Here is a 13066-nt window from a genome sequence, read left to right as displayed (position 1 = left end):
GTTTTCGTGTATTTTTTCCTTTACCATATTTAAGATTTTTCTGTCATATTTGTATGACAGAAATAATTGGCCTACACTTCTTTTGGTAATGCCAGCATAACATCATGATTTGTAATAGTGGACCTACAAATCACTTTTGCACATCTTTTACAAGGCATGCAATACCCCCAAATTTTGAGTTATTCCATAAACAGTGAAAAATTGTGATTTTTAGCATTCACAAATTGAATCTGATCAATGCCTTTCTATATAAAAGGTTAGCTGAAATGATAATTAACTTATATTACTAACTTAGTTTATATCACCTATGAAACATCTGTTGTACTTACAGGCATGATAATTGGAGTAACTGATTATAACATTTTAGATTATTTGAAAGCATTCATCCCATTTATATCCTGCTAATCTAAGCAACTCAGACATAGCACATTTAAAATGAATGATAAGAAACCAAATAGCAAACATTACTTTAGTAAAATTATTTGCTTTTCTCAGTGAAAATCACTTCTATAGTGATGTCTGCTGTGAGACACTCCTTGCAGGTAGAAATGTTAATTGTCCTTTAGCAAATTAAAGCTAAAACTAAAGAGTCATTCCAGATGCTCTATAGTGACAATCAAAAGGGTAAGACTGGAAATAGGCAGGAACTGAAAGATGTAATACATTAGGGTGAGATGTACTTCCATCACAAGCCAGCTCAGAATTAGGGCAATATAACACACTGTTCTAGAGGGTAGAGAGTAGACTATGCAAAATTTCCTGCTGGCTATAGAGCTAGCGAAGTTCTTTAGAAGAGATGTGAGTCTTGAGAATGCTGCTATAGAAATGATAAATAAGCCTCTAAACATATCCATGGTGGGCTACATAACCATTTAGAGTTAATGTCTTGGTCCATCTATGTGTAGAGCCATTTACAATATAAAACCATACATTTAAGGCTCTATAGCCAGCTCCCTGATTCCAAGAATTATTCATTTCCATTTGATATGTAATCCATTCCACCAAGATCATAGCTTTTTAAAAACTCCAAAAATAGTTTTCCTAGCGGCAACTTCCTGATTAGTTTTCATGTCATTTCTCTTCCTGCCACCTGCCCATACAGTACAAGGCAAAAGCCTGAGATACAGGACTTGGCATAGGGCCTGGTAAAAAAAAAAAATAGAATTCAGAATGCTTTGGATTGTGTTTTGACCAGGATCAGAGAATTTTGTTTGCTAACATGTTCTGAATAAAAAAAAAATATGCCAATTTAGGAGTGACCAAGGTGTATCTTGAAGCTATTTTAAGGCTCTTACATTCAACTTCAGAGCTGGATGATAAATTGAGCCTGCAAGGTATATTAGTAGAAAACTGAGTACTGTAAAGCATTCTTTAACTGAAGAATTACACTAGACAATAACGTTGAAAGCTAGTGCCTGATTCTAAGACTTTGGAAAATATTTACTGAAAAAATGTAAATGTTTTGAAAACTACCATGTACCTGGGGAGCAGGGTGGAGGTGGGGAATCTGAGTAGAAATACATTGGCCTGAATTGCCAAATCTCTGGATTTTATGGCTTGGGGCCACAATGACAAAGCTAATTGTTGAGTATACTGCCTTACAGTATTCCACAGTTTACAAACATAAACAAAACCAACCCTTGCTAAAGGGGGATGATCTTAAATCAATAAAACAAGCAACAATAATAAGTAGTGGTAGCAGTAGTATTTAAATCATTTATATGGCCGCCCATCTCATAGTAATGACTTTATAACTCTGGGGGAATATAAGAAGTTAAAACCAAAGAACGATGAAACAGAACCACCAATAATCCACATAACCAAAGTTCGGGGTCAGGAAAAATCATTCCCAATTTACTACACAAAAGCAACAACAAAACCAGCGGAGCAAAAAGTTTTACGGAGTAAAAACATCGTTTAACAGCCAGGTATTGTGTGAATGTAGTTCCCAAACGCTTATTCCAGAATAAATGCCTGATTGCTGACAAACATGTTTTCTTCTGGAGTTTTACGCCCAGAAAAGTATGCACAACAGACTCCTCCTCTGTCGTGTAAGCTTAATCAGAAGTAAGCTCCGCTTTACTCAGTGGGTCTTCCGGATAGCAGCCTGAGTTAGAGCAGTATATTACCTGCAGAGTACGCGGTGCTCGGAAGCCGAGCTGAGATTAAAAGGAACCCTGAACTGTGATGCTGTAGCTACGAGTATCCTAACGACCTGGGTTGTCAATAATGCTGGAAAATGCACCCGACCACCCTTCCCGGTCATTTTCTCTTTGTCCATTTCAATTCTTCTCCCAAAACCGTCTCACACCTTAGTCTGCAATTAAACTACAGTCAGTGGAAGCGCTTCGCCCACGCCCAACGATAAGCCAACCCGCGCTTGCAGGTCAGGCTCGGGGACAAGCCCAGGGGACGCGCCGCCGCTGCAGCAGAGCAAACTGGAGCAGCCCCATCTCACAGGGCATGAAAGAGCACGTGTTACCCACCCCTGCATCCATTGGTCAGGACCTGGACTGCGGCAGGGTACTTCCGGATACAGAGCGTCTACTTCCGGGCCCGCTTTTTTTTTTTTTTTTTTAAGCACAATAAAATGGCGACGTCTTTGGGATCCAACACGTATAATCGGCAGAACTGGGAGGATGCGGTAAAAATGTCGTCCTTTGGGTTTGCGTGCCTGGCTTTGGTGGGAGGGAGAGGGTGGCTTTGAGGCGGGCAACTTTGAGGTTGGCATCGTCCCGCTCGGTGTCTGAAGAGGTTTCGGATCCTTGCTCGAGAAGGGAAGTTGGAAAGCGCGCGGAGGCCGGGGCTGCTGCCTGCTCGCCTGAGCCGAGCTCCCTGCGGCAGGATAGAGAGGCCGAGTCTTCTGGAGCAAGGCTGGCTTCCGCCCCAGTTCACACGGAGAGTCCTGGGCGGCCACGTACGCTGATCAACTCGCCCGAAGGAACGAGGCGCGTGGCTTCCTTTCTCTTTGAGGCAGCTTGTGTCTCCTTGTGACCCTGCAGCTAGGTGTGATTGGAAGAGTTGTGTCATTCCTTGAAAACTGCCGACTTTTTACATACAGTATTGCCTGCTGTGTGAAATAGGAACATGATGAGGTGTGGTATTATCTTGGTCTTGGAATAATTACACTTTCTTCCCTGTAGGACTTCCCCATTTTGTGCCAGACCTGTCTTGGAGAAAATCCCTATATTCGAATGGTATGTTTTTTTGTGATGAAATGATAGTAGAAAGCATAATGAAGATAAAAGGAAAATATTAATTTAGCTGAGTGGGTAAGATCAAGATTAAAGCAGACATAATTCTCTGTCTCCTCTGTACTTAATTATAGTTCTTCATGTTTATCCAGTCAAGAGATCTATGTACTCACCATGTGTGAGTTGCCTTTTTCAAGTACATTAATAAATTTCTTTGTATTTATATGTGTATCTCTTTTGGTACCTGAAAATCTAACTCTTTCTTTGAAGAGGATGGCACACTGAAACTTCAAGGAGATCAAGAGATAGGTTTCTGATAGGAGTATGATATCTAGACTTTTTGGAAGATGCAGGGTGAAGATTTCTTGTATGTTACTCTTTTGATTTAACTAATGATTGGAGACTAGCGTGCATTGTGTTCTGTTCCTCAGCAAAGTCTGACAGATGAAAGTAATGTACAAAACATGAATGTGCTTTGTGGATGATGAAAAAACAAATCTTGATTTTTGAAATACATATCATCTTGGGACAATTATCTATTATAATATGCTTTTTCCTCCCTATATTTTAGACCAAAGAAAAATACGGAAAAGAATGCAAGGTAGGATTTTCACTTGAAAAAAACAAATCTAATTGTAAACAATGGCACACAAAACATAGCTTATGGTTCTGTGTGTTGTGGTAATTTCACCATTTACTTAGGAAATTGTATGAACCAGGCCATCATCTTAAACTGTAACATTATTTGTTTGAATTTAGCATATTATGTGGACACTATATTTGGTTAACTTGGATTTAGAATTAAGCATGTGTTATGAATCCAGCTTGTTAATGTCATTATCTAAAAATAGGTTAGCTATTTTTCTTTAGATGTAAGTATCTTGGTTCTAAAGGTACGCATTTAAATCGTAAGGGTAGTTTAGTCAGTGGAATGTGTATGACATAAAAAAACTAGACCAACGTAGCCAGAATCTCTCAATCTTTGAATAATATGGTATATTCTGTTTAAAAGGGGTGGTATTAACTTCAGTGCTCACATCTTATTTTTTTATTTCAACAAGTAAGATTGAATCACTCGAAATAGATTTTTCAGACCACAGTATGTCCCATGAATAATGGAAAATTAGGTATGTGCATCTATGTGTAAGTTGAGATATTGACTTAATGTAGGAATTTATTTTGATGTGTAACGTGTCAGCCAGCTAAAAGGGCATAGAACATAGGCATGATAAAAATATCTTAAATAAAATATTGCATTAAAATGAATTTAGGTTAGGATTGGGTACATTGATGTAATAATTGTTTCAGATCTGTGCTAGGCCGTTCACAGTTTTTCGTTGGTGCCCGGGTGTTCGTATGCGTTTTAAGAAGACAGAAGTGTGCCAAACATGTAGCAAGCTGAAGAATGTTTGTCAGACTTGCCTTCTTGACTTGGAATATGGTTTGTAATTTTCATTTTACATTAAATCAATGAATACGACAATAGAACATTATTCATGTACAATAACAATGAGCTGTTGTTACTGCAGATCAGGGTCTGCATACATGAAGTGCTGCAAGATGAAAAACCATGGTTTTAATAGCACTAATTTATCAGTTTGGGGAAATGAGTCTGACATTCCCTTTCTTGAAATGGCAGACGTTGCTGATAGTGCTTAATAGTGAAAATGAAGAAAAGATTGTTATATATATTACTAGACAAGGTCATTGATCCACGCTCCACTGTTCTGAATAAATCAATACTGGAAGCTCTGACTGAAATCAGAAAAGGTAATTGTGGTGATGTTTTTCTCTACCCTCTGATATCACCCCCTACTCCATCCCATTAATGAAACGGTAGGGAGTCTGGAACAATATGTAATAAATCTCCACATACAGTTCTTTTAGGATCCTGGTCTCTGTATTCTTTTTCTCTCTGAGTTGTTATAATTAGTTTTGAAGTGCTTTTAGACAGAATATTTTAGGATGAGTGTTTTTAGGGAGATCTGGGTCAGTAGGAATTGTAGATTGCAAATTGCAAAAATTAGTTCTGTTTTCAGGGTCTCCCCAATGCAACTCTATACAGTATTACTTTCTGCTTCAAAGCTTGATCATTCTTTTTATGGTTATGACATCTTAATACATTTCTGTCTTAATTACAGTAGATATTTATGTATGGTTGAGAATAATGTAGCACAGCTACCCACATTTAGCGTCATTTTTCTCTTTGAATCTGAAGTGCCGCACAGCTCCAATATGGTCTTACATGTGTTAAAAGAAAATTGAGATGTAGCTATATGGACTAAAATCTCAGTGTCTCAGAAGGAAGAAATAGTGTGTATAAAGACGAATGAAGGAAATTCACGTGATGACTGTTATCCAAGTACTTATAGTCCTTGTTTGTGTTACTTGGGACCAGAAATTCCACCATTAAGCAATGCAGTTATAAGTTGAAAAACCATGTGACCACACCATTTAGCAATGGCAGTCCTGGTTGCTATTGTTAAACAAGGACCACACAGGTTGTTAAGCAAGGACCTCACTTGACCGCGACTTCCAACTTCCTGCTGGCTTTCCCCTGGACTTTGCTTGTAGGAAGCCAACAGAGAAGGTCGCAAACCACAATCACGTGACTATGGGGACTCTGCAACGGCTGTAAGTACAAGGTCCAGTCATAATTACCACTCATTCAGCACCATCATAAGTTTGAATGATCGCTGAACAAGTGGTCATTAAACAAAGACCACCTGTAATACTAAAAATGTGGGTTTCTACATGACCTGAGATTTGGGTAGCATGGATATTTGCAGTACAATAAAGTCAAGGTTAATGTGGACGTTAAAAATAATTATGTTAGATGTGCCATATTGAGAATATGGAATAGATATAAAATCCAGGTTTTGTCTAAAAACATCTTTTTGGCTCTCAGCACAAGAAGCATTTTATAGATGAGAAATAATAGGCAAACGCAAATGGCTAACTTATGAGATACTAGAATTTTGTCAAGGGGAATATAAAATATAATCAAGAGAACAATTGGTGACAGAGGGATATTATTGCCAATGGTTTTCTTATTTACAGTTATCAGAAAGATTTAGAGTAGGCAAAAGAGTTTATGGTATTGAACACTGCAAGACTGATTTTGAAATAGAATTGTGTACTAATGATGAACACGTAATTGTTAAAATGTAGAAACTTTTATTTAAATTTGAAACAAGAACACGTAAAAGAATGTATGATAAAGTGGGCTAAAAATTGGTTATAATATACTGATGGAACAATGGGAAATATGTGGTTGAAAGGACTGAAATTTACACTGTGTTATAATCTTAAAGAGAACTTTTATAAAATGATACACCGTTGATATATGACACCAGAAAAATTGTCCAGAATGTAAAAAGGAACTTTAAATTTATGTTGGAAATGTGAACAAGAAGGGTCATTTTATCATGCTTGGTGGATGTGTAAAAAAGCTAGAAAATTTTGGATTCAAAACATACACTGATTCAGAGGATTTTAAAGATTAATATACAATTGAGACCAGAAGTCTTCCTCTTGGGAGTGATGAACAAACAGTTGGAAAAAAGTCATGGAACTTTTGTTTTTGTATATCATAACCACAGCGAGGTTATTGTATGCACAAAGATGGAAAGATTTGGCAATACCTACAATGGAGGAATGGATGGTGAAGATGATAGAACTTGCTAAGATGGCCAAATTGACTTGTTTGATCAGAGAAAAGACTATGTTTATTGCTGACTTGATACCCCTTATAGACTTTTTGCATAAAACAGAAAAAAATGAACATGATTTATGGTTTTGATGATTAGATAGGATACATTATAGAAAGAAGAGAATCATGATGTAACTTTAGAAAAAGAGGTAAATTTATAATTGTACTTATAACAGTTGTAAATAAGATTGGAAGCCACTTTGTATCTTTTCTTTTCTATTTTTCTTTTTCTTTCTTTCTTGCACTTTTAGCTCTCTGGTTTCTTTCTCTTTTTTCTTCCTTATTCAATATTAGTTTATTAGTTTTTAGCTTTGTTTTTAAAACTTAATAAAATTATATTTAAAAATGTGGGCTTCTATATAGGTATGTAGAAAGCTATATTGAAATTAGAAAGTATCTAAGCTTACTGTTATCATTTTCTGACTATTACAAATTTTTTAAAACATGGTTGGTAAGGCTTTCAACAGATTGATATGTTTTTCTTTGTTTAAATAGAATTTGTCATATTTAGAACAATATCCATTATTTTCTATCAACTGTGCATTTTGTTTGTTCTTCAAATATTAGGTTTACCTATTCAGGTTCGTGATGCTGGACTCTCACTTAAAGATGATATGCCCAAGTCGGATGTTAATAAAGAATATTACACTCAGAATATGGAAAGAGAGGTGAAGAAATGTTAATGTTTATTTTGTGGAGTAAATTAAATGAGCCCAATATTTGGACATGAATCTTCTGCTTGGTGTTACTGTATACACCTCTCTGTCTGCTTTTGTAGATCATGAATTCTGATGGTACTCGGCCTGTTGGTGCTCTCGGAAAGGCAACATCCACCAGTGACATGCTGCTAAAATTGGCTCGGACCACCCCTTACTACAAACGCAACCGCCCTCATATTTGTTCATTCTGGGTGAAGGGAGAATGTAAAAGGGGAGAAGAGTGTCCCTACAGGTATAACTTAGTTCAGAAGTTTTTTAATTTTATGATTTTAAGTTGCCTGGCCAGTGGGTGATGGATGGAAGGAAGGAAGGAAGGAAGGAAGGAAAGGAAGGAAGGAAGGAAGGAAGGAAGGAAAGGAAGGAAAGGAAGGAAAGGAAGGAAAGGAAGGAAGGAGTCTTAAGGGTTCAGGCAATTACACAAATGAAAATAATACGCATGCGTTAACAGATTCAGAAATATCAGAATGAAAGCGTTATTTATTGAATTTCTATTCTGCTTTTCATTCAGGAGCTCAAGGGAATGTTCCCTTCTATTTTCCCTCACAACAATATTGAGATAGGTTGGGCTTAGAGAAAGTGACTGTGGATGAGGGTGTAGTAGAATCTGGGTTTCCCTGTTTCTAGTGCAATATCGTAATCACTCCACTGGGTCTCAGGTTATTACTGTTGAGAGAGTAGTAATATTCCTTAGACAATACTTACTCAGTAATTGACTCTGATAGCTGAGAAACTCGTGGAGTTGCAGCAATGGGTTTGTTTTTTTGTTATTCCCTATATTTGCATGATCTCTCCACACTTAACAATCTAACTTCATTTTAAGGTATCTGGGTGTTAGGTTACCAAATCGAGTTAGTGCCAGTTTAGAAGGCTAGATAAATCAGTGAATTCAGCAATCTTTAACAACATATCATAAAATATTGCTTCTGAACCTTTAGACATGAGAAACCTACAGATCCAGATGATCCTCTTGCAGATCAGAACATTAAAGATCGTTACTATGGTATTAATGATCCAGTGGCTGACAAGCTTCTCAAGCGAGCTTCCACAATGCCTCGTCTGGACCCCCCTGATGACAAGACAATTACAACACTGTACGTGGGTGGTCTGGGTGACACTATCACTGAGTCCGATCTTAGGTATGTCTATATTGTTGCTTCAGACTTCATTTCTTGGCAATGTTATAACTGTTTCTTTGGGATTGTCAGCAAGAAGTGATTCTTCCAGGTTGGATTAAAAATGTATGGACAGCAATAGATACCAGCATATATGGTTTGCTTCCAAAGGCTTCACGTCTCACTTTTATGTACATTTAATATGTATTGTTTTTTTAATCAAGTTCCCCATGTTTGAACTGATGTAAGAAATGCTATATCCCATCCTTGACTTTTCCATGCAATAAACTGGCACATCTCCTGAGTCAACACAGAATGTTATTTTTTGAGAAACTGTATTTTCCCATGTTTATGTCTTGTTGCTCTTGAATAATACAAGCAAACAATGGCAATGAGAAGGGATGCCAAATGAAAGTTTTAAGTAAGATAGCAGTTGAAGTTATGTCAACTTCTTACTATTCTGTTTACTAATGATTGAAGCCCTTCTTTGCCAACATTAGCAAATTATAAAATATTCTTTATTATTGCTTCAGTGTGAAATACTGTTCTGTTAATATGTTACTTTATATATCTTTACATGAAAGATATATTTCAACAAAGGTTCTTGTGAGTTATTTCAGGCTATAGAAGAAGAAATTTTTAGAATTTTAATTAGCAAATTGGTGAACTATTTAGAGGCAAGCTTTCTGTATTGGCTATAAAACTAATTCAATTTTGAGTGACCCAAGGTGTGTGTGACCATGTATCACAGTATCAGAATGTTTCCTCTTCAGGAATCACTTCTATCAATTTGGTGAGATTCGGACAATCACAGTGGTGCAGAGGCAGCAGTGCGCATTTATCCAATTTGCTACCCGACAAGCTGCGGAAGTAGCAGCAGAAAAGTCCTTCAACAAACTCATTGTGAATGGCCGCAGGCTTAATGTGAAGTGGGGCAGGTGAGTGGTCAGGAAAAAAGAGTGATAGCAACATACTTTTTTTTTCATTCTTTCATCCTGCACAGTTGTTAACCCTGAAGTTAAATACTTCTCACTTACCAACTGATCATAATCATGGCATCTTTTTCTGGATTTCAGATCTCAAGCAGCCAGGGGGAAAGAGAAGGAACGAGATGGGACTACAGAATCTGGTATAAAACTGGAACCAGTTCCTGGACTACCTGGAGGTAAGGCAATTCTCTTTAGTCAAAACTATTGTGACAGCCGTGGCAAAGTGCAGCGATACTTGCTTCTCTGGATCTAACCTTGGAAGGCAGCGTTTACATCCCTGAGAGGGAATGAAAGAATTAGAACTTCTTGAGTTCTGTTTAACTGGAAATTGAATAATGAAAGAAAACAAATCTGTTAATCAAGGACTGGATCATTATTTGAAGCCTATTAATCTAGTCCTTGGAAGGATAAAGAGCTTGGTTTAGATTCAAGTGCTATCTCAGTATTCTTATTTATTTTAGTGCTTCTGAAACCTTTGTTTCAGAGATTCACCTAAATCAGAGATATAGGTGGTTTATTTGGGATAAGGGCTTTCCACAACAACAGGTCTGTGACAGAGTTTGGGATGAGAGAGTGACTTTACCGCTACAGTGCACTGACTCTCCATCTCCAATCCATGTTGAATCTATAGTAATTAATGAAGATATTGTGGAATTCTTGATGCTTTCTGGCTGTTGTTTGCAGATGTTTCATTACCCAACTAAGTAACATCATCGAGAGAGTGTGGGGTTTGCTGGCAGGCAAGCTACTACATATAAACAGGCAGCAAACCCCACACTCAATCAACACTGATGATGTTACCTAGTTGGGTAATGAAACGTCTGCAAGCAAACAACCAAGCTCAGAGAGCACCAAGAATTTCACAGTTCAGCCCTGAGCTACAGATATTCTCTTATGTTGGAATGAAGACATTATTGTGAAAACAGATTGCAGTGATGCTTTTTTGACCTAATTTGTTCATACGTATGGCTACTGTGCTTGCTGGAAAAAGTTTCACAACTGAAATGTTATGCCCTGCAGCTCTTCCACCTCCTCCTGCAGCAGAAGAGGAAGCAGCTTCTGCAAACTATTTCAATCTATCTCCCAGTGGCCCTCCAGCTGTTGTAAACATTGCCCTTCCGCCACCACCTGGCATCGCTCCGCCACCACCACCAGGTAATTATTAATTCTGATCCTGGAGAAATAGATACTTGGTGACTGTTCTTTAAATGAATAGAATAGTATATCCTGTTGCCTGAACATCTTCAGAAACTTATAAAAGGTGGGGGACGGGAGTATTATTTAAAAACTCTGCTATTTCAGCAACAGTTTTTACTTTTCTTCATTTCTAGCTCAAATGGATCATAACTGAGTTTTAGCTATTTGTGCAGGATTAGGAAGAGCCCTTGCAAAACAAACCTTGGGATAAAAATTTTTTTGATTTAAATTATTTTTTCTCTAGAACATTTACAGACTGATTGTAAAAAAATAATGTTCAGTTCAATGCAATTTACCATGTAAACCTATATATAATTGCCACCATGATTCTTTTTTAAAAATAGTGTTTGTGATTTTTCATTTTGTTTTGAAATGTGTAGATTATAAGGCATGCAAAAGACTTCCAGTAATGCACTTGAAATATGATAAAACTGAAAGCAAAAATAATGTAGCTAACTTAAGGTAGCTAAATCAAAGTATATTAAGGCTAAATCAAAATATATTAAGGCTCAGAAGCCAATCACACATTCAAGAAGTGCTATAGGTCCTGCCTTTATTTGTAAAAATTTTGCTTTTCCATGGGAAATGGATCCTCCATAGATAATCTTTTTTGTTTCCCCTGCAGGTTTTGGGCCACACATGTTTCATGCAATGGGACCTCCACCTCCTTTCATGAGGGCTCCAGGCCCCATACATTATCCTTCTCAAGATCCACAGAGAATGGGTGCACATGCAGGAAAACACAGCAGTCCCTAACCCCACTGACTCCTTTCTTAAAGTTATTTTTCTTTTGACAAGACATTTACATTTGCAGCATACCACGTACCGTTACAGTGAACAGGAAACTAAATCTCCCTTTTTTTCTGTGCATCCAGCACAGATTTAATCTTACTGTATTTCACAACAACAAAATCTGATCCCTTGTATTATAATCAGAATTCTTAACTGGGGAAGGAAAGGGTGGTTTCTGATAAAAAAAAAAGAAGAAGCATAGTGATGAGGTTTTGTAAAAAAAATTGCTAGAGTTACAAACACCATCAATGTATTCCATTTTGCACACCGCTGATAAGTTTTTTGGACAAAAAATTGTTACTTTAAGTCAGTCTGCTGACTGTCAGTCAGTTAACAGTGGGAATGACCCAAACTTGTTCAGAAGGTCTTGGAAACACCTTCACAGCTCAATTACTCTATCACTGTTGAAACTAGATTCAGGTTCCTCCTCCTGAGCTGGACTGGAACAACATAGAAGGTCCCAGCAGACTCCCATGAAGATCGTGCAGATGGCGTGCCACTTTGTATCAAAGCTGTTTCTGTCATTCATGATCCTGGCTGTAATACATGCTATTAAAATGTTGAGACAGCAGTTCTGCATGCTTGCTAATCCTCTGTCACAGAGGAAGTGACTCTGAGTAAAAGTTCCATGGCCTTCATTTGCTACTATAACTAGTCTGGTTTATTCCTTAATCTAATGTTTGATTCCTGATGGTTGTTTTAGATACGTGTTTCACTGTTTACTTTGTACCATCTTTTTTCTGCCCTTAGTCTGTAATGTGTCTTAGTAAAGAAAATCATATTTTTTACCTATTCTCAAGTTTAATTATTTTTTAAGAAAATATTCTTAATTGGTTTTACTCAGTGATGTTTGAGCTTAGCTTCTAGCAGCAGCTGTCCAAAATGAATAGATTATATATTGTTCAATATTTGCTTCATTATCTAGACTGGTGGAAAGAGAGTAATAAACGTATGCCCACATGCATTTTGACTTTTAGCCTGTTGACATATCTGAAACCCAAATTGTATGATATATGATTCCTTTTTTTAATGCTCACGTTCCTACCCAGGCAATTTCGAGACTTTAAAAAGGAGGTGAACATCTGTAATTCAGAGAAACGAGTTGCATAAAAAATTGACTTCCTTGCCAGCCGTTTGTAATAATTAAACAAAAGCTCAAGAACCAATATTAAAATGTTATGCTTGAACTTAAGCATGTCTCATATTAGGCTGCTATATGCTAGCATTTTTGTCTGGGGGGAGGGGGGTGTCAAGTAAGGCAAGATGGCGGGAGTGGCATTGTGACACAAGCCCTACCCTCACATGGACAGAAAAGGCAGGGCTTGGAACGTGACGCTGCTCCTGCTACTTG

The 13066-nt window shown here is 37.4% G+C and overlaps 1 protein-coding gene across 1 annotated transcript; it reads left to right on the top strand.

The window, feature by feature from the left end:
- The first annotated feature begins 2569 nt into the window (after positions 1–2569).
- On the top strand, positions 2570–12507 carry RBM22 (RNA binding motif protein 22). The gene is made up of 11 exons (XM_007423966.4): positions 2570–2644; positions 3144–3197; positions 3766–3795; positions 4503–4635; positions 7474–7574; positions 7685–7857; positions 8561–8761; positions 9511–9675; positions 9814–9902; positions 10747–10881; positions 11549–12507. The coding sequence occupies exons 1-11, from the start codon at positions 2591–2593 to the stop codon at positions 11677–11679; spliced, it is 1266 nt and encodes a 421-aa protein (XP_007424028.1). The 5' UTR covers positions 2570–2590; the 3' UTR covers positions 11680–12507.
- The last annotated feature ends 559 nt before the right edge of the window (positions 12508–13066 follow it).

The sequence above is a fragment of the Python bivittatus genome, unplaced genomic scaffold, assembly GCF_059951505.1.
Source record: "Python bivittatus isolate LINGU-HERP-01145 unplaced genomic scaffold, Pbiv_v1 ctg000080_np1212, whole genome shotgun sequence".
NCBI classification, from domain to species: domain Eukaryota; kingdom Metazoa; phylum Chordata; class Lepidosauria; order Squamata; family Pythonidae; genus Python; species Python bivittatus.
Note: the sequence above shows the minus strand (reverse complement) of the source record. Positions and strands in the feature narration are given on the sequence as shown.